This window comes from Varanus komodoensis, unplaced genomic scaffold, assembly GCF_004798865.1.
Source record: "Varanus komodoensis strain SLA01 unplaced genomic scaffold, ASM479886v1 scaffold9, whole genome shotgun sequence".
In the NCBI taxonomy this organism is placed as follows: Eukaryota; Metazoa; Chordata; class Lepidosauria; order Squamata; family Varanidae; genus Varanus; species Varanus komodoensis.
The window spans coordinates 235,475-262,879 of NW_025336598.1; the positions used below are offsets into that span (position 1 = coordinate 235,475).

At 41.3% G+C, this 27,405-nt stretch overlaps 1 protein-coding gene across 1 annotated transcript in view; it reads right to left on the reverse strand.

Moving 5' to 3' along the window:
• The window catches only part of LOC123017098 (von Willebrand factor-like), a 251,520-nt gene extending 229,516 nt beyond the window's left edge, over positions 1 to 22,004 (reverse strand). The window contains exons 1-5 of the mRNA XM_044418233.1: positions 21,594 to 22,004; positions 20,806 to 20,955; positions 17,857 to 17,959; positions 17,548 to 17,756; positions 1,863 to 1,987 (exon numbers count right to left, since the gene is read on the reverse strand). Of these exons, the coding sequence (XP_044274168.1) occupies positions 1,863 to 1,987; positions 17,548 to 17,756; positions 17,857 to 17,959; positions 20,806 to 20,955; positions 21,594 to 21,648 (642 nt within the window). The 5' untranslated portion in view covers positions 21,649 to 22,004. The remainder of the gene's footprint in view (positions 1 to 1,862; positions 1,988 to 17,547; positions 17,757 to 17,856; positions 17,960 to 20,805; positions 20,956 to 21,593) is intronic.
• Positions 22,005 to 27,405: the final 5,401 nt, after the last annotated feature.

Below are 27,405 nucleotides of genomic sequence, written 5' to 3' on the forward strand. Positions count from 1 at the left end.
ATTAGGGGAGCTCTGGATGCAAATGATCATTTCATCCTTGTTTTGGGATCAGGGGACTGGGTATGTGCAGCAGGTCGAGCACTAGAAGCTGGGACTTCAAGCTTTGGCCAACTGAAGGCCAGAATTGGGAAAGTCACTCATTAAGAACAACAATTTAATGACTGGGAACAGAAAGTGCTCTACATGCTCAGACATCTTTATAGAGATATGAAACCGCTCACAGAAACACAACTGAAAAAGAAACTGGGAAATGTTGAAGTTTACTGCCTGACTATATGTCAAATGATCTATTTTATATGCAATTCCAGTTTTGTCTCATTTCAACAGATTCCAAAATCTAACAGAACAGCTAATTTTAACAAAACCTCTATGAAACAGCTGTTAAACCTTTAGAAGATTTTATGTGCCTCAGTGACCTGAACTCTTTAAGTCAGACCTGAAGTCTAATAGAAATGTCAGATGGAGAAAACTATGGGGAAAACAGTAATTCAAATTGGTGACAGCAAAAATACAGGAAAGCACCATAAAAACAGTACTTACATGGCACTATACAAGTATAAAAAATCACAGAATATGGAGAGGATGACAGCAAATGACATATTTTCATATGTGGTGAAACCATGATAAGGTTCCATCCTTCATCCAATTATGAATGAAATTTTGAGAGAATTGGCTCAGGTTAATGGGTAGTATAGAAATCAAATAAATAAATAAACAAATTACTGATGACATATTGATGAGGTTTATGTCAAATATGTAGACATTGAATAACTGTGATTTGAGGGGAGAGCTTGGAACTTACATTTCACTTTTATATACTTGTAATTATTTCTGTAATGTTTTCAAATCTGTTAAATAAAGATCTTTTAAAAAGCAAGCTCTGGGTTGTCAGGGTGACTTGCCACCTTCAGACTATCAACCATGCAAGAGATGGTCCAGGGACACCTAAGACTACTGTCCATCAGGGCTTGTCACCCATGCTGGCTTCTCATGTCATGTAAGCTTCGGCTTTCCTCAGTCAGCAATGGCCACTTTCCTATCTGTTTCCTGGGTATCCTGCTATGTCAAACACTTTAAGTTCTACTTGGTTTGGCACGCAGCAGCAGAAAACAGGTCTGTGGGCAGAACCCATTGAAGAAGCTAGAGTTTCCTCAAGTTCTGATTCAGATGTGAATGCTAAGCTCTGGGAGAAACTCCTCATTGCCACTTGCCAACACTATTTGGGAAAGCATTACAGGTTGAAGATGAATGAATGGTCTTTTATTCTGGAATGTTGAAGGTGGAGGGAGTGCTATTCCTGGCACATACAAGTGCATTGTTGACTCTGTTCTTGAACAAGTTTTGCAAGGGATCTGTGTGGTTTCAGAATCCAACTGACCAGATATGACACTGGCACAAATAAAACTGGTGTATATAGTATGGTAAGCAAAGACTTTGTTAACCCATCCTCAATTCTAGGTTAAAATCTATTATCTGAATCTATCCAAAGCATTAAAAAGTGTTCACAGGAATTGCCTAGAACCACACTAAAATGTTTTAAATGACTTAGAACTAACCTTTGAGAAACTACAAGAGGTAAGATGCCACTAGGTTGGCAGCCGCTATCCACGTGAATGGTCAATGGCTACATGGTTTCTAAATCTTGTAAATACAAGACAAGAGAACATGTAGAATTCATTTCTCATGGCATGAATGCCCTGGCTGGAGATTGCCTTTTTTAATATACATAACTATGCATGAATGAAGCTATTTTAATATTATAAATTGAAATACAGTGAAAATTACAATAATTGACATATTAAAAAAGAGTCGTCTCTCCCCTCTCTGTGGGCACCCCATAAGACTTTTGTGATTGCACAGACCTTATATGTACTTTCTGATGAAATGCTGCAGGTGTGGCTTGGTGGGGATGCTCTCTGGCATCTCCGCTCTTCACTGCTCATGGACCAGGAATTAGCAAAACTGTAGCTGTTTGCTTCCAGGGTCCCTGAAATGAAAGGAAGAACAGTAAGACTGTGTGTGAATCCAATGTGTTTATTTAGAGCTCTTGATTAAGAGAAATGAAGGAACCTCCTTCCTAAACAATAGAAAATTTTATGTGGGGAAGTGTTCCCATAAGTGTTCCAACACCCCTAAGTTGTTAGTTGGTAGGCTGGCAGGAACATTTTGCCAACCCTGATAAGAAAGAAATACTTTAAATTTGCTTAAATCATAGCATTTTCATGAGTACAGGAATAAAATGAAGTTAACTTCTGTTGCCCTGAGGATAGACATACAGTGGTACCTTGGCTCATGAACTTAATCCATTCCATGACTCTGGTTGCAACCCAAATTGGTCGTGAGCCAAGTCAAATTTCCCCATAAGGTTCAATGTAAATAAGGTTAATCTGTTCTGTAACCATATTTTTAAATCACAAAAATTTGAAACAAAGCGACAAAGAACAACACAGTAACAAAGAACAAAGATCGCAGCCATCTACCCCCTCTCCTGAGCACGACCACGATCGTGCTTATGCAGGGAAGATGGGCACAATTGTGATCGCTATCTGATGTGGAGTTTGTGACCTGAGGCAAAATTTTTCTGAAATTTCTGTTTGCGACCCAATCTGATTGTGAACTGAGGCATTCATGAGCCAAGGTACCACTGTATTTCTATGGGATAAGCACTATTTGGTGCTTTAAATAAGATATATTTAAAGTAGAAATAATAAAATAAGTATCTGGTTGGTCACCCTTCCCATAAAATGTATTTTAAAAAATGAAAACAGCATTACAGCGAGCAGTTCCTGTGGGCTTCAGCATGCCCAACTGCTGGCCCAGGCACTGCTGTAAGCTGCTTTGCCAAAGTCCCCATCACCTGCTACTCTCTGGGTGGACATTCAGTGGGCTGTAAGGCCCTAATCATTGGTTCCAAGGTCTCACCTTAGTGCAGCTACTGGCAAAGAGACTAACAAAGGGAGACATCTGATCACATGAAAAGGCAGAACTCATGAAATTGGCCCTACCCATGTAATTGTGGAACTCATCTACTCCTTCACATTCCACCCACAACTCTCCATCTTCAGACCACATACTGACTGTGTAAGGGAGGCAGATTATGTAGTCCTTTCCCACTAAATACTTACTTGCCTTACTCTCTGCAGGACAGTGATCCAGTGGGAAAAATCCACGTAATCAGTGACTATGGATTTCACAAATATGTTGCAATAAATCCAGACAAAAATGGATCCTGGCAACTGTGTGTGTGTGTGTGTGTGTGTGTGTGTAGGAGGGGAAAGAGTGCCTTACTATCATGCTATAAGAGGATTCTATTTTGAAGCTTCATCCAACCTGGCAGAGAGTTAGAAGGAGCCCTTGCAGATCATCTAGTAGCCCAAAAAACAAATAGCAGATTAACAGCTATTTAGCAAAACCTAAACAATCCAGTGGTTCAAGTTCATACATCACGTGCACAATAGGTTGTGCTATAAAGGAAAGGATAAGCAGTAAGCACAGTAAACAGGACACCAAGGCATACCCCAAAACCCAATAGGTTCTGCAGAAGGAAAATCTTTTCCTCCTACAATTCTGGTGGCAAAAAATTATTATGACCAAACTAGTTCACTAATTAGTACCTGCTTAGTGCAGTCACTCAAACAGCTATGGATTCAGTTAATTGTTTTATTGTCCAATCATATGATACCATCTTATCAGCAAGGTTATCATGGAAAACCTTGTCAAATGCTTTGCTGAAATAATAAAATACTAAATCCACATTATCCCCATGATCTACCAAGCTAGTAACACTGTCAAAAAAGGGAAATAATGTTAGTCTGACATGACTTATTCCTGACAAACTCACATTCTTTTAATTGGTACAGGATTTTCTAGATGCTCATAGACTGAATGCTTAACTGTCTAAGCATTTTGCCCATTACTGTTATTGAGGTGAATGGTATGTAATATCCCAGATCTCACTTTTCCCCTTCTTGAGGATAGCTATTATGTTTGCCTGTCTCCAATCTCCAATTTCACCTGTTCTCCAGATGTTCTCAAAACTTACAGAAAACATCTCTAAAATAACTCCCATAAGCATTTTTCCTGCATTACATCTATTGCACAATGACATACATCTGACAATAGATATTAGATATCTATTGGTTAAATGGAGACTCATGTTCAGAGGCAGTATACTTTTTGATAAAAGTTCCTGATGGACAAACAGTGGGGAAAGCATATTTACCACATCCCTTAATTGTGGGCTTCTCGGGTTCATCTGGATGGTCCCTTCTGGAAAGGAGATGCTGGACCAGATGATGCTTGATTTGATTCAGCAGGGCTTTTATGCTCTTATGATAATGCTACTGCCCTTCCACCCTTCCTTCTTTCCAGTAGACAGCATTGCATTGGCTGTCAATTTCTAGATTCCTAATCTGGAACAGGCAAGAGGCTACTAGGCCTTAATCCAAAAGCTTCCATTCCCTCCTTTGAGGGCTTTTATTGATAATGCATCAATTATCTTGATGTTTCTTGCTTCAGATTTCTACATGTAAGAGTCAACCCTAAGAATCCAAATACAAGAACATGGAGCTTAACCCATAAAAATACTTGTGTTGCTGATGGTTCCCCCCCCCCAAGTTTTTTTTAAAGTTACTTGTGTTATATAAGATGATAATTGCTGTATAATAACATAATATAATATAATATAATATAATATAATATAATATAATATAAATGATTGATCCATTCAGGAGGAGCCTACAATTTTTGTATTGGAAAACTTCCTGTCCCATGTACCTGCACAGATATAGGTAGTTTGACTATAAAATTTTCTGGTATTTGCAGAAAGTGCATCATCTCCTTTGGTTAGGGATTCAAATACTTGAGAAGAGGGAGAGAGGGCAAGAAATACATGTGCAGAGACAAGTATGGCAGCTCTGTCATCTGGCTCACCTGCTGCATACAGTCCTCGCCATTATGCACACTGGACTTTTTGGAAGACTGTGGAAGGAGTGCTGGGAGAAGGGCAGAGGCAGCTGCAGGGAGCAGAGTAGGCAAAGGGCTCTGCAGACCCTGGGACACAATCCAATTTCATGCAGGCTGTCAGCAGCAGCCAGGCTTAGGGCAGCCACAAAAAGGCTATATGTTCTTCTCATGCAGCATTGAAGCCTTAAAGTGTGCACAAAGGTTTCGTGACCCTGCATCCATTTTACTCTGAGCTGCCTCTAACCTTGTCATCTGTCTACAAAGGGTGGAATGTAAATGGAGAGGTGCAGGTAGGTAGGGCTGACTCACCACCTCCAGCTATTCTTAACTAGCAAAGCCAGAACTAAGGATGCACAGCAGCTGAAAAAGCAGAAATCTCCTGGGAAAATAAGGTAATTGCTGGAGATTTATGGGTGGGAATTTTTAAAAAAAGGTATTTCTGAAGGCACAATTACAAACAATTCCAACAAGGAAAAATGGTGCAGAAGAACAGAAGTCTATGTGGCTTCACCAAAAGTTTAGAGATGATCAGAAGTCAAAAAAGAAAATGTTTAGGAAGTGGGAGGAAGGTCAGGCTACAAAGGAAGAATACAAGCAGATAGCACAGAATTGCCGGGATGGTGTCTGGAAGGCTATAGCTGGAAAAAAACAGGCTAGAGAGGGATACTAAAAGCAACCAAAATGCCTTCTTCAGATACAACCATAGTAAAAGACGGAGGAAAGAAAGGGTTATTCAGATATGCAGTATGGATGACAAAATGGTAACAGGTGACAAAGAAAAGACAGAAGTGCTCAATTCCTCCTTTAGCTCAGTCTTCTCCCAGAAGATCTGTGACCTTCCTGGTACAAGCTGAAGGATGGCCATTCAAGATAGATAGGGAAATGGTCCAGGATTATCTAATTAGGTTGAATGAGTTCAAATCTCCAGGGCCCAATGACCTCTATATTACAGTATTAAAGGAGCTGGCAGAAGAATTCTCAGAACCACCAATAATTTGAGAAATCATGAGGACAGGAGAAGGGCTAATATTGCCCCATGTCCAAGAAAGGAAAAAGAAGAACCTGGGAACTATAGACCAGCCAGTCTGATATCGATCCCTGGAAATCTTCTGGAGTAGATTATAAAGAAGTCAGTCTGCAAACTTCCTCGAAAGCAATGCAGTGATTTCTAGAAGCCAACATGGATTCATCAAGAGCAAATCCTGCCAGATGAATCCATTTTTTGATTGGGCAATTTCCCTGGTGGAATGCTGTGGACATAATATATCTTAATTTCAGCAAAGTTTTTGACAAAGTGCTCCATGATAACCTCATTAGCAAATTAGCAAAAAGTGGGCTAGAGGGAACAATAATCAGGTGGATCCACACTTGGCTATAGAATTGGGACTCCAAGAGTGCTCACCAATGACACCTTCTCAAACTGAGGAAAGCTAACAAGTGGGGTAATGCAGGGTTCCGTCCTGGACCCAGTGCTCTTTAACATTTTTATTAATGACTTGAATGAGGAAGTGCAGAAAATGTTTATCAGATCTGCAGATAACAAAAGATTGGGTGGGATAACTAACACTCTGGAAGACAGAAACAAAATTCAGGATGATCCTCCTAGATTGGGATATTGGGCTGAAAAAAACAAAATGAAATTTAATTGAGACAAATGTCAAATTGTTCACCTAGAAAAAGGGATGGTGTAAGTTGGGTTGGATTGTGTGACTTGCTGTCCTGCAATAGCAGGGGGTTAGATCCGATGGCCTTCATGGCCCCTTCCAACTCTACTATTTTATGAAATACAATTTTACAAGATGAGGGATTCCTGGCTGAACAATACTGAAAATGAGAATGATCTGTTAGGAGTAAGAAGTATGGGAGTCTTGGGCAATTGTTCCCGTGGACTGCTTGGTACATTGCAAATTATTCAAAATCGGAAAGTGAAACATATTTTAGTGAGATTGGGGAGGATGCGTTAGGTCAAGATTCTGTGATGCAGAAGGGGAAAGTGATTACCTCAAGGCCAGTTGCTTCACTGAGACAGGAAGCTCCTAGGAGGAGGAAACTCTGAGGAAGAGAAATTCTCAGACACAGACCAGGACCACCACCACCCGCCCCATATTGACCCCATGGTGAGGTATTAGCAGAGACAGGAGGTTGAACTGAATGAACAGTGCATAGAGCAAAGGTGGGCTCCCCTTTGGAAATACCCTGCCAAGAGGATGAGGTCCAAGCATGTTCATATGGAGAGTTCCTGGAGGTAAACACTGGATTGGGTTCAACAAACTGCTATGTGCATGTTCAGAAATGTGTTCTGGGTGATTTGTACTTGGAAGAAATAAAGAAAGTTGCAAGAAAGAGTCTGTGACTGGTGATTGTTCAAAGGAGGTACCTCAGCTCAAGACAGGAACTTGAATCGTTGTAGATCACAAGCTGAATATGTGTTAACAATGTGATGTGGCTGCAAAAAAATCAAAATGCTATACTGGGCTGCATTAATAGAAGTATGGCTTCCAAATCATATAAGGTACTGACACCCCCCTATTCAACATTAGGTAAGTCTCAGTTTGAGTATTGCATCCAGTTCTGGGCACCACAGTTTGAGAAAAATACAGACAAGCTGGAAAGGGTTCAGAGGAGGCTAACAAGGCTATTCTGGGGACTGGAAACAAAGCACTGTGATGCTAGACTGAAAGAATTGGGCATATTTAGCCTGAAGAAGAGAAGACTGAGGGGAGATATGAAAGCACTCTACAAGTACTTGAAGTATGTTACAAAGAGGAAGGACAGGATCTTTTCTCAATCATCCCTGAGTGCAATAGTCAGAATAACAAGCTCAAGGTACAGGAACTGAGTTTCTGGCTGAGCATCAAGAAAAAATTCCTGACTGTTCAAGCAGTACAACAATGGAACCAATTACTTAGGGAGGTTTTGTGCTCTCCCACACTGGAGGCATTCAAGATGCAGCTGGAGAGCCATCTGAGAGAAATGGTTCAACTTGGGCTCCTGCAATGAGCAGGTGGTTGGACCTGATGGCATTCTTGGCTCCTTTCAAATCTACTATTCCATTATTTTACTCCATTTGTATAATTTGCACAAAATACAGAATTCAGCTTTTTGGATTACCTTTTTGTGAAATTTTAATACTTTTATTAATGTATTTTACATAGTATACACACTGCCCTGCCTCTAAGAAGTCACATCTCCATTGTTTCATAGATACAGAAATTGCTGGCTTAGAGAGAAAGTAGAAGCTACAAAAGTCTATCATTTAGAGCTGCATGTTGGTAGATTCCACCATTAGCCATAATGGGACATTCTTCATATTTTTCTGCACTGGAACTCTTTGGCCTGGTTCACATGGCACAACTACCTAGTTTTGTTTCCTTTTTTTAAACACTGAGTAGTCATGTGAACTCAGAAAAGATCAGCTTTCTATCAGATTGATATCAAACTTAGCATAGCAATAAAAGCAGATACAACATTTTAAGGCAGTAGGATGAGTTTCACAGTACCCTGACTGCGTTCAACTCATATGTACCTTTTCTGACCTAGGCTAAGCTCTGAAGATTGAGGAAAAAGCAGTTCTGAAAATTTTCCAGGAAGTCAGCTGTGAGAAATGCCAATGTTGTCACCAAGTTCAGCTTTATCCTTCAATAATGTTTTAAAAATCTGTTTGTAGATTTCTAAGTTTTTCTAGATGAAAAGTGGAGGGCCAAATGTACATGAGACACGCACGCACGCACAAAGTCCAGGCAGCATCAGTGGAGAGACAGATTGGAAGTTGACATCCCGGTATGCTCATACGTCCCATTCAAAAGATGAAGACAAGATCATGCCACATTTATTCAGTAAATGAATGTCCTCCTGAAAGTGTTGTCACTCTAGGGTACATACAGAAGAGGCTTCTGAGATGTAATTGCCCTGGGGTCCCAATGACATCATCTTCTGTTTGTAACCCACCTGTGTTTCCACATCACTTTATTCCATCTTGTTTTCTTTTCACAGAAAAGGGGTTGAGAAAACAGTGGAATTGCTGCAGAGTGTAATTCACTTTAGTAAAGCTAAGAGCCCTTCATGGAGAAGCAGCCCAGGTTATGAAAAGTGTGGCTGCTAGTTGTCAAGAAGTGGCTCACTGATGCCACTTCTCCTTGCCTTCACTGGGCTGGTAGGGTAAAAAGTGATTCATTAAACCCCCACATGGGATGGGATTTCTTCAGGCTGAGATGGGGGGAATAACTTATTATGTTTTAGAAGTTAAAAGCAAAGTAAAGCTGGGCTCTTGTCTCCAGAGAAGTGGCATCTCATATGTTTAATAGGACTCTGAAAAAGAACAACCTTTCAGGCAGTTCACAGATATCTATTAAGTGTCAACCAGATAACCCAATTGTATGACAGATTGTTTTCTTTATGAAAAAACAAATCAAAATGAACATTCAGTTCTATTTCTCTAAAACACAACTTACATGGAAAAACTAAATGAAACAAACAGCTTGGTCTTTAAATCTTTTCTTTAAGTTCCATGTCCTTCAACACTGCTTGCAATAGCTTGATACTATGAGTACTGGACAGATACGTCAAGGAGTTAACATTGACCAGGATGCAGCACAGAGTCTTCCTGGCTGCCAACTAGATCTGGAGGGAGTATGAAGTTGGACTGTTGACAACTTGAGCCAGAGCTAAACCTACATGCTTCACAGTTACAGTCCAGGTTTAGACAAAAGTAGCAGCATTCTCCCCCTGCATTTTTCGATCTTTTTGCAGACTTCCCAACACACAAACTCCTAAGCTGAGGCAGCATTCCTGGTTTTCAAAAGAAGGATGTTTTTCAGGTACAATGAATCAACAGTGCTAGAACAAGGTCAGTCAGAAACAATGGAAAGAGACCTTTGGAATTTGGCTATTCATTTTACAGCCTTTGGCTGTTAATTTCACAGCCTTTAATCAAGCCTTTATGAAAAATGCTTCACAGTGATTTGAAACTGTGTAACAGTTCATTTTAATCTCAGGAAATGTTTAAATGTAACTATCTGGGAATAAATCATTAAACTGCAAGCAATTGTGCCCAGAACTTATATGTTACAGGGGGAAGGACGGGAGAAGTTATGGGAGATTTCAGTCTCCCAGATATTGGTTGGGAGACTGAGTGGCAATGGCCAGGTCACATTACTTCCTAAATGCTACGGGGGGGGGGGGGGGTGCGGGCAAAGGGGGGGGGAAAAAGGGGGGGGGGGGGGATATCCTTGACTTGGTCCTGACCAATAGGGAGGAGCTGACAGATGGGGTGCAGATTAGGGAAGCTCTGCATGTGAGTGATCACTCCATCCTTTACTTTGAGATCAGGAGAATGGGAATGAGTGGCAGGTAAAGTATTAGAAGCTGGGACTTCATAAGGGACAACTTTGGTCAATTGAAGGCCGGACTGGGGAAAGGCTCCTGACAGAGGGTGCTGGAAGGCAAGGGAGTTCAGGAGGGGTGGATGGCACTAAAAAGGGATGTCTTGGAGACACAAGCCTTGATGATAGTGCTAGTTAGCGAGGTAGGGAGGTGAAGGAGAGTGCCCCCGTGGATGAGAGAAGTGGTAAGAGGCATTAAGAGGAACCTCCGTAGGAAATGGGCACTGGGGCAAGACAAAAGGGTATACCAGGGGAAGGAGACCTGTTGCAAAAGGATTATTCATAGGGCTAAGGCTGATTATGAGCTGAGACTTGCACAGAATATCAAGAGCAACAAAAAGGGCTTCTATTAACATATGAATAATAAGACAAAGGGGAGACAGGTGGTAGGACTGCTTAATAAGGAGGAAGGGGTTTGGTGAGTGATGTGAGGGAACAAGCACAGATGCTAAATGATTATATTGCTTCTGTGTTCTCCCAAAGCAGGATGGGGGAGATCTGCATGGGGGACTGAATGAGGCTGAGGATTTAGGGGCACAGGTTTGAATCACCTCACCCCCTAGAAGTCAAGGAGCTCCTCAGGGCACTGGACCTTACAGAGACACCAGGCCCTGATGGGTGACACTCTAGGGTAGTTCAGGAGTTGGAGGGGGTACTCTCATGTCCTCTGGCCTCCATTTTAGAGGCCTCATGTAGAATGAGTGAGGTTCCAATGGACTGGAGGGTGCTGTCAGTGGTCCCAGTCTTCAACAAGTGTAGCAGAGGGGACATGGGGAATTACAGGCCAGTTAGCCTTACATCCATTCTGGGAAAGGCAATGGAAAGGCTCATAATAGGAAAGGCTCTGGAGTCCTTAGCTAGGGAAGGGAGAATGGTAGTCCCACAACACAGCTAATGCAAAAATATGTCCTGCCAGATGAACCTCATGAAATTGTATGACAAGGTTTCAAAGTGGCTAGATGGAGGGGAGACGGTCAGTGTGGTTTACCTGGATTTCAGCAGGGCCTTTGACAAAGTGCTGCTTGATAACCTGGTTGAGAAATTGAGGAGTTTTGGGATAGACTGAAGCACTGTCCAAAGGATTAGGGCATGGTTGATGGACCAAAAGCAGGGGCTATTAGTGCATCATCGGGATGGTGGTCGGTGATGAGCAGGAACCCCCAGGGCTCTGTCCTGGAACTAATTCTGTTCAATCTTTTCATCAATGACCTGGAAGAGGGGGTGAAAAGTCTGCTGATCAAATTTGCAAGTGATACTAAAATGGGAGTGGTGGCTACAACCAAGGAGCAGGTACTCCAGATCCAAAAGGATCTGGACAGACTATGGAAGTAGGCCAGGGGCAACATGATGAAATTCAATATGGATAAGTGCAAGGTCTTGCACTTGGGACACAGGAATAGGTGTCACAAGTACAGGTTAGGGGACAAGGGGCTGGAAAGTGGCATTTGTGAAAAGGATCCTGGGGTACTGGTCATCAGCAGGCTAAACATGAGTCAGCAGTGTGATGTGGCAGTCAAGAGGGCAAACAACACCCTACAATGCATAGCCAGAAGTGTGGCTTCTGGACTAAGAGAGGTATTACTGTATATGACTCTAGTGTGCCTACAACCGAACTATTGTGTTCAGTTCTGGACCCCTTGTTACAAGAGGGTTATAGCAAGGTTGAAATTGGTGCAGCGAAGGGCCACAAGCATCATGGCTGGTTTGCAGGGTAGGCCATATGGGGAGAGACTGAGGGAACTGGGTCTCTTCAGCCTTGAGAAGAGAAGACTCAGAGGGGACCTGTTAGCGACATACAGGTATGTGAGGGGGTATCACATAGATGGGGTGTGATCTTTTTCCCCCTGTGGTGGAGGGAGGATGCATTTGGAGCAAAGCTCAGGGAACCAAGATTCAAGGTGAATGCTAGGAAGTACTTCCTGACAGTAGGACCCCAGGGCATGGAATAGGCTTCTACAGGAGGTGGTTGAAGCTCTATCAGTGAGAATGTTTAAGGATAGGCTGGGCATTCACATGATAGGCATGTCATGAGTGGAACTGGCTGACTCCATCAGACTAGATGGCCCAGGAGGCCAAGATTCATCCCCCTCTTCAGCAGTAGCAGTAAAATCAGCAGAAGAAAACAGATGTCCCTAATGGTGATGGAGGTAGCAAGAACCTGATGAGCAGCTATTGGGAATCAGCAGTAGCTTAAAGCAACCTTGGAGGATCTTTCAACAGCAGTGACACTTAAGCTAACTCTGGTTGGTTCTGCAACGGTATACCATTTCTGGATCTTCTTACCTTGAAATCCTTAGATTCCAAAATGAAACAAAAGATATTTCCAGAAGATGAGATCAGAAGGCATTCAGTCAGAGTAAAGGACAAACAGGAACAATGCTGTTGCCACTGATGCAACTAGATCAAAACCAAAGGGCTGTCTAGTGGCTTACTTCCACAGAAGCAAAAGGATAGTCCAGTGCTGCACAACTGGAACAAAAACAATTGCACATACAATTTGAGCATGGAACAAAAAACTATGAATGACGGCAAACTGGAAACCTAGAGATGGAATGGTTAAAAATCACAATAGTTGGTGTGAGTGAAATAAAGTAGACTGGAATGGAACATTTTCAGTCAGAAAACCACAAAATGTTTTACTTTGGGAATGACAAACTCAGAAGAAACAAACTCTAACAGTGAAGCATATCTCTGAATAGGAAATGATGAGTGCACAATGTGACGCTCACCCAAGCAGCAGTTTCACTAGATCTACACCATGCAGCTCCCCCCACCCCTGCCAAGACCCCAGGCTGAGTGACCTCCTAAGACTAAAAATAACAAAGTCAGCTGTTCCTACCACTAATATAATACACAATACCAACATAGCCTTCTCTCCCAGCAGAGTAGAGCAATAAATCTGGACAGAGCCTCCCACAGCAACAGGGAACCTCTCCAGAAAGAGGAACCCCTCTTTCCTTCAGCTCCCTATTTTTATGCAGTTGGGTCAAAAAGATGACTCACAGGGTGACATCTCCTGACAGTACCCAGGTGAAAATCATATAACCTTTAGGCCTGCGATCTAATGCCTTGAATGGCTCTGTCCTTGGAAGGCATTTAGAGCATTTTGCATTGCCATTGCTATCAAGTCCTCCACAGCCTTGGCCCCGGGTTTTCCATGAGGTGCCACCTGGCCAAGATGGCCTGGCTTTCATGCCAGAGTTAACCTTTCTGTTCTTGAAAGGCCTTTAACTGGTTCTTTGTTACACACAATAAATGCATTGCATACAAAAGTCCAGGAATGCATGCTTAAATAAATTCTTGGAAAAATGGTTACATGCAACACACATACATACATAGGCTATTATCATTGTGACTCACCCATGGATGCACACCTGAATGTGGTGCAGGGGTTTGAGGGGGTCAGAAACACAGGGAGAAATGCCACCAGGAGCTCAAATTCTATCACCAGGCTGGTCTTGCAGCATGGTCAACTGAGGCAGAATGGTCACAACTGATACACCAGACTGAGAGCCATCCACCCTCTTAAGGAGTAAAAGCCACACAAGCAGAAAAGGATGGATATCAGTAATGGTGATGTGGGGAGAGAACCTTCTGAGGAAGCTGCCTATGATCTATGGTAATGATAATCCAAAGTAAGACAAGAGATGGTGCCAGAAGATAAGATTCCTTTGTCAGAAGGCATTCAACCAGTTACTGGAGAAGAGCAAAGGGCAAGTATGAATAGCATTGCTGCTAATGAAGCAGCTAGATCAAAGCCAAAAGGAATAGAGTGGCTGACTTCCACAGAATCTGATACAGCTGGAACATGGAATGGAAGAAGTCTGAATGAAGGCAAACCAGAAACTTTAAAGCAAGAAATGGAACAGATAAACAGGAAAGTAGTTGGCAAACTCAGTAGACTGGAATGGGACATTTTCATTCAGACAACCACAAAGTGTTTTACTCTGGGAATGACAAATCCCGAAGAAATGGAGTGGCTCTAACACTGAGGCAAGATGTGGCACAGGCAATAAGGGGCTTTCACACAAGCCAACTGACAAAATACAACTTTACACCCTTGACAAATTTGAAGTCTACGTAAAGAATAGATCTGAATTATCGAACTCGATTTACCTTGAACCAGAAGAAATGTGGGCCAAAACCAAGGCATCCTTAGGGAAGAATGCAAAAGACAAATGCTATAGCAAAGGAAAAGAGAAGCCTAGATGGATGAAGGAAGAAAGACTCAGAGTTGGTAAGAAACATAGAAACAGAGTGAGTCAGAAGGGGTCACCTGGGCCATCTAGTCTGACCCCCGGCTCCAGCTGGCTCCACTCATGACATGTCCACCATGTGCATGTCCAGCCTATCTTTGAACACCTTCACCCATGGGGCCTCAACCACCTCCCGTGGAAGCCCATTCCACACCCTCGGGTTCCTAACTGTCAGGAAGTGCTGAGAAGCAAAGTAGGATGAGAAACATCCATCCAGGAAGTGCTGAGAAGCAAGAAGAGATGAGAAGCAAAAGCAAAAGGTGGAGAAAGAGGGTCAAACTCTTGAATGCAACTTTTCACTACTACCACAGAGAAATGAAAGGAACTATCACAATGGCCAGTGCACAGAAATAGAAGAGAACAACAAAAGAGGAAAAACAAGAGGCCTTTATGAGAACAAAGGAAGAGAAATTCAGACTTAGATTAGTACCATATTTTCTGGCCAGAATTAAATAAAGAGAAGTTGGAAACAATATATGGAGCAACTATATAGAAAAGAACAAAGGATGATACACTCCTACAAAGAGGAATCACTCCTATGAGGAAGAACCTACAGTTTTAGAACGTGAGGTGGTACCTGCTCTGAAAGCTCTTTGAAGGAATAAAGCACTCAAAATAGATTGGGTACCAATAGAAATATTTCAAACTACAGAGAATGAATTGGTCCAAATCCTAACAAGAATGTGCCAAAAAATATGGAAAACAGAACAATGGCCCATGGATTGGAAATATGCAATACATGTTCCAAATCCCAAGAAAGGAGATGCAGAAGAGTGCAGCAACTAACATGAGAAGCTGAGGACGGTCCTGAAGAAATGGTGGTGCCTCAAGACTTCACCATCCTGAAGTTTAACCTTTGTCATGGATGAGAAGCTACTGTTAGGGCAGAATATGGAGAAACAGAATCGTTTCTTATAGGCAACGGTGTCAGATGGGGCTGCATTTCATCACCCTTTCTGTTCAGTCTGTGCATGGAACGTGTGAGGAAGGAATAAAGAAAAAGAAGGAATAAAATTGGTTGATTACTGACAGAAAGCAGCAATGACTTGAAATGTGCTGGGATCTCAGCAGTAATGATAGAATCAACATGTGTAAGCGTGCTTCACTGGAGATCAAGGCCAAGATCATTCACATTATTGTATTCCTGATCACTATGGTCAGAGTGCTGGTCAGTGAAGAAAGCTGCCAAGAAGAAAATTATTTTCAAATCATTATGTTCAAAACATAGTGCTTCATGAATACCCTGGATGGAAATAGAGATAAACAAGTGAGTCCTAGATCAAATCATGTCAAAACTTGCAATGGAAGGAACATTCACTTTTATTTCATCATGACTATTTTAAAATGTGGTTTGCTTCTGTTTATTTGTTTTGTTCAGGAAAGCCACTTGTCAAGTTGGCTTTCCTAATTCCACTTTAGCCATCCAGGATCAGTCTCTTTAAGATTCTCCAGTAGACAGCGCTTCTGAGGCACCATTATGTTACCTTGGAAAGGTTGGCCCAAGCAGCAAAATTCTTTAAAAATCTTTTTTTTTCAAAATTAATTTTTACTAAAATTTTACTAATATAGTAAAATAGATTTTACTAAAATATAGTAAAATATTGCAATATTTTACTAATTGCAAAAATATTGCAGCCAATCCAATGGCAGGTGACTTTATGAAGATGTGAGTGACAGTGGAGGCTCTGTGGTGGGTGGCTAATGGCCAAATCCATCACGCATTCATGCTGCCCTTCTTGCCCATTGTCGTCTTAAGGGTCTAGGTAAGGATACTGAAAAGTGGGTAGCTCCACTCTTTTGAAGCATTTGACACCTGTCAAACTGATGTGCAAGATGCTTCAGAAGTCCTAAGAGATCCATGTTTGCAACAAAGGGGACTTAAGCACCTTTTGTATCAAAATCCCAGAATTTATTCAGGGAGCCCCTGTCTTCCATGTTTCCCTTCATTTTGTCACTGTTCTTGGGATGCTACTATCTTGGGAACATGCAAAATTAGGGAAGATCCCCTCCCCCCTCCAATGGTTGATTGTTTCCAATTACAACTGAACTGTTATTGGGGATAATAATGCCCCTTATCATCAGGAATTTCCCCTCATTTCACATTTCCTGGGGTGGTATCACCTTAGAAACAATTGTAAAATGTGAGGGCAGTAGGTAGAAATGGGTTATCTCTAAATCCTGTTTCCTGCTGCTAAAGGTGTTTTTGGGCCACCCCCTTTTGTCACCCACTCTGTTCAGCATGTTTTGGATGGGGCTACAAATTTTTTTTTTTTTTTGACAAGCATATGTAACTCAAGAAAGGTATAATTGTTAGATGAGACTACAGAAAGAGCCTCAACTTAGTCATTGAGCACCTGCTCTGTATGCGGCAAGCCTACCAATTATTCCTTGGCACCATTATTGGAGAGGGTCTCAAAAAGCTGAGCTCGGAGAGATGGCAGCAGTCATCTGACTCAGTACAAAGCACCTTTGAAGACTCAGATGATGTAAGCAAGTGAGCAGGTCAGGGTGCAAGATGTGAGCCAAAAGGTCTACCAAATTTTACCTCAGGTTGGTGAATACCTAGGGTGGGTTGAGTGAGGCATCATTCTCAGTACCATCATCTGCAGTCTGGAAATAATAATGCTGCCTTAGTCTGCAGGTTTCTAAGGATTAATGAGAAACTCCTTGACACCATAAAGAACTTTTCACCTGATGGATGGGTGGCCCTATACAATAGATATTACTGATGAGGGATACTTAGAGAATTTTTACACTGAAAATTTTAGTGCATTTCATGGGTGTTAATTACATATTGTATATTGAGACTCATCCTGGGATCATTTTGTGATGCGGGACAAGATATCAATTTCATAATTAAAAAGTGAATAAATAAATAGCTGCTCAAAGGAGACACCAGAATATGTTGTGCTAGCCAAGCCTCCCCAGCCAATATCATTTCTTACCTTCCTGGGTCATGAAATCATCTTCAGCAAAGTTATTGAAATTGCCACACAGTCCGCAGGTCTTATTATAGTGCTTGTCTGCAAGGATTAAATGAATGTTCCCACTGATGTCAACCTTTGCCACAAAGCCATGCTCTTCACTTGATAATTTAAAATAGCCCATCTCAATTTCTATAAAGACTCCATTGAAGGCATATGGTATTGAAATTCTGTTGGGAGAGAAAATAAAGATTCTTTACTGCCAGATGTCAAAAATAATACATTCATTTCAAGTCTAAGGTGATATCTTCAATCCTATGACCATTTTACCTTTTGTCACCCTGAGTCACAGTGCCGTTGAAAAATAAATGAACATCAAAATATCCCCCAAGGTATACAGAAAGACCATTTATTTTTCCATTCTGGTAGTCACCTGTAAAGAAACAAGAGGTTAAAGGATTTCTCCTAAAATCATCTGTTTGCTGATCTTTTAAAGAAGTTTAAGCAAATGTTCAGGTCACCTTACCCAGCACCTTCTTAGTGGTTGAGTTTGCATGTCATGCTAAGCCACTCTGTACATAACCCACCATGGCTTAACTATTTGCTGGTTTTCCTCCTCATTCTCCCTCAGTTCTCAGGCAAGCTCTCCCAGATATGTGACAGTGATCCTTATTGCCTTTATTCCTACATCAGCATCCCTTCTACACTTGGTAGGCTGGATTGGCTCACTACTGAAAGAAACTCCACTCCCTATCCCAACCCTCACCCTCTACATCAGCTCACCAAATAGAATTAATGATCCTTAGCATAAATGCAATAATGTGTTGGCCAGTTTTCCCCCCACCCCATGAACTTTTGCTGTTGTGCAAGAATGCAACTGTCTTTCTCTGCTGTTCAACCAAGCATTTGCTATAGTCCTACCTTCCACTTAAGCACTTCTACTTCTAGCTAGCAAAATAGATCTTTGTAATGTTTCACATTGCACTAAAGTAAGTACACTGCCTTCTAATGTAAGAATACCTGTTACTTTTAGCTCCTCTTCTCTCCCTGCCTGTCACTTCCCTCCACTGCTAGCTGTCACATTTCATAAGGGTTACAGACCAGGGAGCAGGATGGAGAAAGATATAGAAACATCACAGAAAAGCAGTAACAAGGGGAGGGAAGAGGATTCTGGAAATATCAAGGCAGGGTACCTGCCCCTTTAAAGGAGGCAGTAGTCCAACCAGTCCTAAAGAAGGCATCCCTGGATCCAGAAATGGCCACTAATTATAGACCGGTGGCCAACATCCCGTTTCTGGGCAAGGTGTTGGAGAGGGTGGTGGCGGGACAACTCCAAGCACTCTTGGATGAAACTGATTATCTGGACCCATTTCAGTCTGTCTTCAGACCCAGGTATGGTACTTCAATCCAGACAAGACAGAGGTCTTGTTGGTAGGCAGTTCGGGTTTGGGGAAGGGGACCTTGACCTGGTCCTGAATGGGGTTGCACTCCCTCTAAAGGACAAGGTCCACAGCTTGGGAGTGCTCCTCAATCCAGAGCTTTCGCTAGAGGCTACCCATTGAAGTCTGGGCCCAATTCAAGGTGTTGGTTATCACCTATAAAGCCCTTAACGACTTGGGTCCTGGTTACCTAAAGGAGCGCTTACGTTCATATGTGCCCTCCCACCCCTTGAAATTGGTGGCAGAGGCCCTTCTCTGCAAGCCCTCCGTGAAGGACATTAGGAGGGTGAGTACCCAGAGGAGGGTTTTCTCTGCGATGGTGCCCAACCTATGGAATGCACTCCCCAGAGAGGTCCGCCTGGCGCCATCGTTATTTGCTATTCGGCGCCAGGCCAAGACCTTTTTATTTAAATGGCATTTTAATTGTTGATTTTATGTATTGATTTTAACAACTTTGGCCAGGATGTCTCCAATTGCATTTTATTGTATTAATGATATTTATTTATTTGTAAGCCACCCCGAGGCTTAGGCGAATGGGGCAGCATATAAGTTTGCTAAATAAATAAATAAATAAATAAATAAGGCAGTTGTCATTTGTTCCTACACACTTCTGAAGGCCCCCAATATAATAATCATTTTTAAAATTTGCAGTTGCATACAATTCCCTTCTGTTATCCTTTCTTCATTATTTTTTAAGAATGGGGTAAAGGATACTGAGAAAAAAATGCAGCAGAGATGGAGGCAGAGTGAGTGAGCATGCAAGGAGGAGCAGAGGGTTTTGCTGCTCTGGGTAGGTGGCTCTCTAGCCATTTGCAGTAACTCATGATAAACTCGCCCTGCTAGGATTGGATGACAGCAAACCACAATGGCTATGAGCAATCATTAAGTAAGCTGTGGATTTTTCATGGCTCATGGAAAATAAGCCACTCTGCAGAAACCATGCTGGGTTTGCACAACACAACAACCCACCACAGCTAATCACTCCTGGAAGTTTGTCATAATGTGTGAACCAGGTCAGCATGTCAACACGTTTAATTTAAACTTGTCATTTCCTTGCAAGTTATAGTTACAGAATGACCAGTTTTATGAACAATGATACGGATATGAAAGAAAGTCTTCTGCTTTTGCCTGCTGTGTATATCATGGGTCTTTTAGCCCTTCAGAATCATGAAAAATGTCTGCCTTCTACAGGAAGGAAATACAGCTACGGCTCCTCTCATATTTAAAATATTATCCACATATCAGCAAAGACACAATGAGGTGCCTGAGACCACTCTTTGCAAGTGTTCTAATAGGTTTCACTTTATTTAATTCAATAAATACTTTAATTTATTTTAATAATTATTAAATCTTCATTAAATATTAATCATTTTAATATAGATTTAAAATAATCAATTGTACAGCGATTAACTATTGATATCTAAAACAAGTTAAATATGGTTTTCATAATTGTGTTACACAATGGAATGGTGTTTGGGGATCCATTATATCACTAAACCTGAGTAAATGGAATCATGTCATTGTCAGTAAGGCTTTATTATTTTGAAACACGTTTGCACTATTTAGACACCTTCTGTTGCCTCCATCTACTTCTACCACCACCTGCTTTCCCACTTCATGGTGCTACCTGAAACAAGTTGCTTCATAGCAACCATGCAACATCACAGTTCTGGCTTTTACCTGTATCGATGTACATTAATATTTTTTTTAAAAAAAATCCAGAGAATAAGGCACTAAGCTGTTACAAACATTAACATAAATTGATACCTGGTTATCCCTTTAAGTGGACAGTGGGCATTATTGCATTAAGGAAAGGTTGCAGATAATAGCTTAAACTTACCCAAGAGTGAGAAGGATCTCTTGTGACAATCTCCAGCAAGCAGGTAACTGCAGTCACCAGCAAAGTCATACAAAGATTCATCAAATGTTTTAATATGGCCATCTCCAAAAAAGCTACAGTGCACAGAAGACTGAGCAACTTCTTTTCCTTCTACAAGACAATGATTTGTTGATATAGAATGTCCAAAAACACACATCTAATCTAAAAATCAGGACATTTCTAGGTATTTCCATTTAACTGCTGTAAACTACATCTGCAGGAATAGAGCAGAAACCTGAAGCACTTTGGCACATGTCATATGCACATATGCAGCTAAAAATCTTTTTAAAGAGTCCAAATGTCTCCCTGTTAAGCAAAATGAAAAAAATCATTATGATGATTTTCATCTTGAAAATAAGTTGAAAGATATGAAAAGTTAACAAGAGAGAGTGCATAATGCTGGATTGTACAAGTAAATGGTCTCTGTGCCCTAGATTTCAGGTGCCATCTGTAATAAGGAACAGAAGGAGCAGAAACAACTTGCCATAGTTGCTTAAAGAGCGAAGTTGCTTTATGCATTCATACCAATGAATTCTATGCTAGGGAGAAAAGAATCCATGCTTAGGAAAAGGATAAAACTGTATATTTTTGCAAATGTGTGCTCTGAGTATTTGATGCCATAGACACTTCCCTCTTGTTTCAGATCAGCATCTGAAGCAAATCAGAAGAGATAGGGTAAGGAGGTCCATGAATGGCAGGGTCAGTTGATAAAACAGTGCAGAATGGGAATTACAGACTCTCATCCTTACCTGGTGTCAGGACAGCCAGGGTTAACAGAAATGCCAAGACTCTGCAGCCTATCATCTATGTAATAAACAAAGATACATTATTAGAACAATTTTTACTTGAATATGTTAACCTGCAGAGAATACAGTCAAAATAATTTTGTCTAACAATGCAAACCTTTTGTGTATTATAATGAGGTTGGGCAATGGAGAAGTTCAGCACAAGCATCAGCTGTTCCCATTGTAATTACTGATCATTTAGATAGATAGGCAATATAATTGTATGCATGTGAAGTAGAAGTTCCACTATTCTCTACACTAGTCAGACCTCACCTGGAGTATTGTGTCCAGTTCTGGGCACTTAAGCTTTAAAGAGATGCAGAAAAGTTATAAAGGGTGCAGAGCAGGGCAACAAGGATGATTCAGGGACTGAAGGTAAAGCCCTATGAGGAAAGACTGAGAGAGCCAGGTATGTTCAGCCTCAGGAAGAGAAGACTGAGGAGAGATATGATAGCACTCTACAAGCTCTTGAAAGGCTGTCACAAAGAGGAAGGACAACATCTCTTCTTGTTCATTCCAGAGTGCAGAATACGGAATAATGCACTTAAGTTGACCAGAAACCAGATCTAGACTAGACACCAGGAAGAATTTCCTGGCTGTCAGACCAGTACAACAATGAAACCTATTACCTGGGGAAGTTGTGGGCTCTCCCTGGCTGGAGACATTCAACAAGCATCTGGACCAGTCATCTGAATGGAATGGTGTAACTTAGTGTCCTGCAATAGCAGGTAGTTGGACCTGAAGGCCAATGGAATTTATTTATCCTCTTCAGTCCCCATCCCACTATGTTTACCTTACCTCTTAATTTAAGAGATTGGCATATTGATTTGTGCTAATTGTTTGGACCCTCATTCATAATGTCATGCATGAATTGGATTCTGTCCTTCAACCCCCAAACAATATTCCAGTTACATTTAGTGGGAGAAATAACCCATTTCAATGTGTTGAGGGACATGAGTTATAGAAGATGTGTATTTGCATATTTTTGCAGCACATGACCAGCCATCTTCAACACCACGGTGTCACACAAAACACATAAAACAAGTTTTTGAGTGTAACATCAAGTTACCTCATTATACTAGCTTCAACAGATTGATGGTCATATCTCCACAGGCGTCTATGGGCTCCACACAGATATTGTATTCCCTTGAAAAATGTTTTGTCTTGATTACACAGTCCCAGCCTATGCAACTTAGAGTATGCATGTGTCATCCCTTTTGTACATGGGACTTCCAACATATGAAGCTTGGACATGCTAAGGGACTGAGATCAGTGGCCATGATCCTGATCCCCATGCACATATGTGTACCTGCACAGGGCTTTTAAAACCAGATAATATGTCTATTCCAAAGAATATACCACAACAAAAATGGCAAGAAAAATGCTGCCTAATGGTCAAAGTAAACTCTAGAACTAATTTTCTAATATCAGAAATAAATGGAAATCATAGTCTTTATACACAAAAACCCACTGTTAGGTGCCCTCCTTTCCTGCCTGTCTTTATTTCAGAAGTATGGGGATGAGGGAATTACTGACTAGGTTCAGACAACCCACTGTCACTCATTGTGGTTATGATCGTGATGCCCATGGACACCAGACTGTATACAGAATCTTCACTTGGGAATTGTTGTACAGTGGTACCTCGGCTCACGAACACCTCAGTTCACGACCAAATCGGGTTGTGAACAAAAATTTCATAAAAATTTTGACTCAGGCCGCGAACTCCACATTGGGTGGCGACTGTGATTGTGCTGGAGGCGGCGGAGTGGGGAGGGGGGAGGTGGCCGAGATTGCACCCATCTTTCCTGCAGGAGTACAACCCCGATCTTGGCCATCTCCCACCCAGCACGATTGCACCCGTCTTCCCCCCCCCCCATGCCTGCATTCGTACTCATCTCTCCCCACCCCAGCGCACCCACAATTGCTTCCGTCTACCCCCGCCCCCCCCCCCCGTGCGCTGGGACGACAGGCACATGCAGAGATGACGGGTGTGATCGCGGTCATGCTGGGGTGGCAGGGAGACAGCTGCGCTTGTGCTTTGGGGGGTGGGGGGGACATGGCCTGGATCTTTTTTGTTCTTGGCACTTTGGAGGATTAACCTTATTTACATTGAACCTTATGGAGAAATTTAACTTGGCTCATTACCAATTTGGGTCACAGCCAGAGTCCTGGAATGGATTAAGATCGTGAGCCAAGGTACCACTGTATTATGCTAACCTGGTGAGCATGAGTTCTTAAACTCTTGCATAACCCTGAAACAGAGAATGGGTCATGTGAGCATTGTTTCATCCTTGCATATCTCATGCTCACTGGGTTAACATGATACAACCAACCCCTCAACTGGGGACTGCCTCTTTAAAATGGTGGACACATGTACCCTTCATGTACCACATGCTCAATGTAGGTTAAATAATCTACAGTCATAAAAATAGACCCAGTGTTCAAGCCAATTAAACATTAAATAAGCTGTTTAATGTTAGCTTAAAGATAATCCATGAAAGAATTCTGGAAAAAATATAAATCAATGTAGATTATGAGTTTCTTCATAGCAGGAAAATAATAAGACACAGATAATACTACACAGATATAAATCTTCGTGGCTTTGGATAAGGGAACCTAAACTATACATTTCAATGATTTCAGCCCTCAACTTTATAGAACAACTTCCCACAAGTCCAATTATGCAAGACTGAAAGATTGATCCAATTTACTGCATACATGGAAAGTAAAATGAGTATTTTCAACAGCATATATAATTCACTGATTACACACAAAATACACAGAAAAATGGCTAATAGCATCACAACCAGACCCTAAATGATAGGATACAACTGGACTTTGTTCCATGGATGTCATGAAGAGGAGTTGCCAGGAGACACACAAGAAGTTTTCAAAACCAGCCAGCACAAAGTTCTAAGAATGATTTAGCTTTGGAATACTGTTAATGAGTAGATCTCAAAAGGATCAATGAAATTTGATGGACAGGCCCCTATAGTCAATATTTTAGAAACTGGCATAGAAATATTTTTGGTGTCTAGTCTAATATAAAAGTCAAAATACAGTATAAAATGAGAACTAGAAATTAAGGGCATAATCAACTGGAGTATATCCTGTTTTGTGTCACATATCAGCACAACATATTCTGAACTCAGTGTATCCTCACAACCACCCCATGGGATATGGCAGGCGAAGAAGATGGAGATTTTTCCAAGACCTCTCAATTAACATCATTAACAGGTCTTTAACATCACAATACCTTATGGAGTTTGCAGTCACACTGGATTTCTTCACAGGTGCCCTATGGGAATGTATAGGAGATACTTTTTGCATCAGGGGCATTCTAGAATCCTTCCATCTTCACGCAATCATGCTCTACTTCATGTTTTAATCTGTACTTTCTTGTGGCTTTTGCCCAGTTTCCATTGACTGTCTATTTCAAATAAAATCTTAACAACTCAAATTACAGACAAATACAAGAGTTTTCCCCTTTGTTTGGCATCTGTCATAAATGCCTTCTTTACTTTTATAAAGGGTTCCTTTAAATAGTTCTAAACTACTGATCTGCATTTAAAGGAATAATACAGATACAGAGAGCTTTGGTTACAGGAGGTATTGAAATGAAATGTAGTAATAAATAATAATACCTTGACTTCTGTACAAACAGTTCAGTTGCCCATCAACAACCAGCTTCTGTAATGGTCAGAGCCAGTCCTGAAGGTTCTTCAGTGTCTTCTCCTTCAGAAGGCTATACTGGAATGGTCTGAGTTGCCTATTTCTTTCTGTTATATAAGCCAGGAATCCTTGTTTACTAAAGGGGCAAGATAATGGGTTAGAGTTGCTTCCGCCCAATTCTTCACACAATAGTGTGATCAGGAAAATCAGTTGCCTTAATGGATAAGAAGGAACAATTAAGGGAAGTCATACTAAATGCTTTTACGGGACAGATAAACCTTTGAAATGTTATGTGTATGTGTGCTTGCGTGCATAAAGTTTTAAGAGACAGGGAAATAAAGTTTGTTTATGTACAGCAAATAAGACATACATGCCAATTTTTAAAAGGGTAAGGGAGATAAGGAATTGGCTATACTGGGAAACAATACTGTCCTGAATTCTGTCAACAGTAATGTTGCATGCTCCGTGTAATAAAAGAAATACCCCTGATTTCTTTGCGGCCAACATTCTTCCTAGAAAATTAAAACAGAATTAAGTCTAATTGACATGATACTACTACAGCTTGCCAGTATTCTTTGTGCCATTGGCTAACAAAATACAAAATGTGCAACTTTTTTGTAGACATTAAGCTAATCCAGCACAATCTAGTCTTGTAGCAGCCCTTTAGAGTTTCTGGCAGAGCTCTTTCCCAGTTCTGCTGCCTGAGATCCTTTTAAATTGAAAAATTAGCAAAATCAGAGACTACCAAATGAACCAAGGACCTAAGTCACTTTTCCCTAACTGCTGAATCCCACCCCACCTGTTTCTGAGGAAGCTCTTGGAATTTCACCAATTCAGGCTGGCTTACCTGTGGTTAATTTTCATGCAATAAATGCATTGTGTACTCAGGCTTTTAGTGGCTTATCCAGAAAATCAATGAATTTCAGATCTGGGAGAAAAACCCAAATTTTTGGGACACTTTTCAAAAACTCTGAGCAGATTTTATTAGTACTACCAGTGATTGCATGCAATTGGTTTCCTCACTAGAAAAAGTGCTAGCCTGAATACACAGTTATCCCACAGGGATTCTACAGTCAGAAGTTGTGAAGAATGATCTTTTGGCACACAATTTTAAGTATAAGGATGGCTGGCTGCAGGGACATTGCTCTTTTAATGTCAACATGAAGTTGCTGGTGAAGCCATTAGGAGATTTGGGGCAAAGTGCCATCTGTTACTCTGTGACATCAGAATCAGGGGAAATTATGCTGGTTTTGAACCAATGTCTGGTTGCAGTGATGGGCTGGATGAGAACCAACAAACAGACTGAACTCTCAAAAGTTATGGATTCTTTCGGCAGGTGATTCCAAATTTGGAAAATACAATTTAATTTATTGAATACTGTTCTATACTATCCAACAGTCAAAACTTTATTGGGAGTTCACAAAGTAAATTTTTTAAAAAATTAAAAGCCAACTTCATTTTAAGATCTAAAGTTATAATAAAATGTTTAAAACAGCCAGGACTAAACTGGGGATTTTGCCTGTCCCAGATGGGGGTCCACTTTTTCAAAAGAACAAGTACATAGCCTGGTGATGGCCTGGACAAGGGGCTTCTGTGAAAAGGAGCACCCATTGCAAACTCAGGTTTCTATATCAGGTGTGCCATTTGCTGGAAAAGGATAACCTGGCCATTGTGTTCCATGCATTGGTAACCTCACATTTAGATTACCATAATGTGCTTTATGTGAGTCTACCCTTCTGCCTGGTCCAGAAACAGCAGCTGGTACTGAATGTGGTACCAGAATGTGGTGGCCAGAGTTGCACTCACTGCCTATTTGCTACTAAGACAGGTCCGACTTTTTATGTGTTTCTGTCATAGAAAGTTCCAAGCAACACCATGCAGGATACCTGGATAGCCTTCAACATAGACCATTCAAATGTTAAGGCTATTGAAGGAGGCCTTTTTGGTTGTCCCGAAATCTGAAGGATTACTAGTAGGTGGCAAACCAGAAACAGGCTTTCTCTGTAGTGGTACCCACTTTGTGGAATATCCCCCCTGCCCCTCCCCCCATTGCTGTGCTGTTTTCAAGAAGAGCCATGCTCAATCAGAGCGATGGCCCATCTAG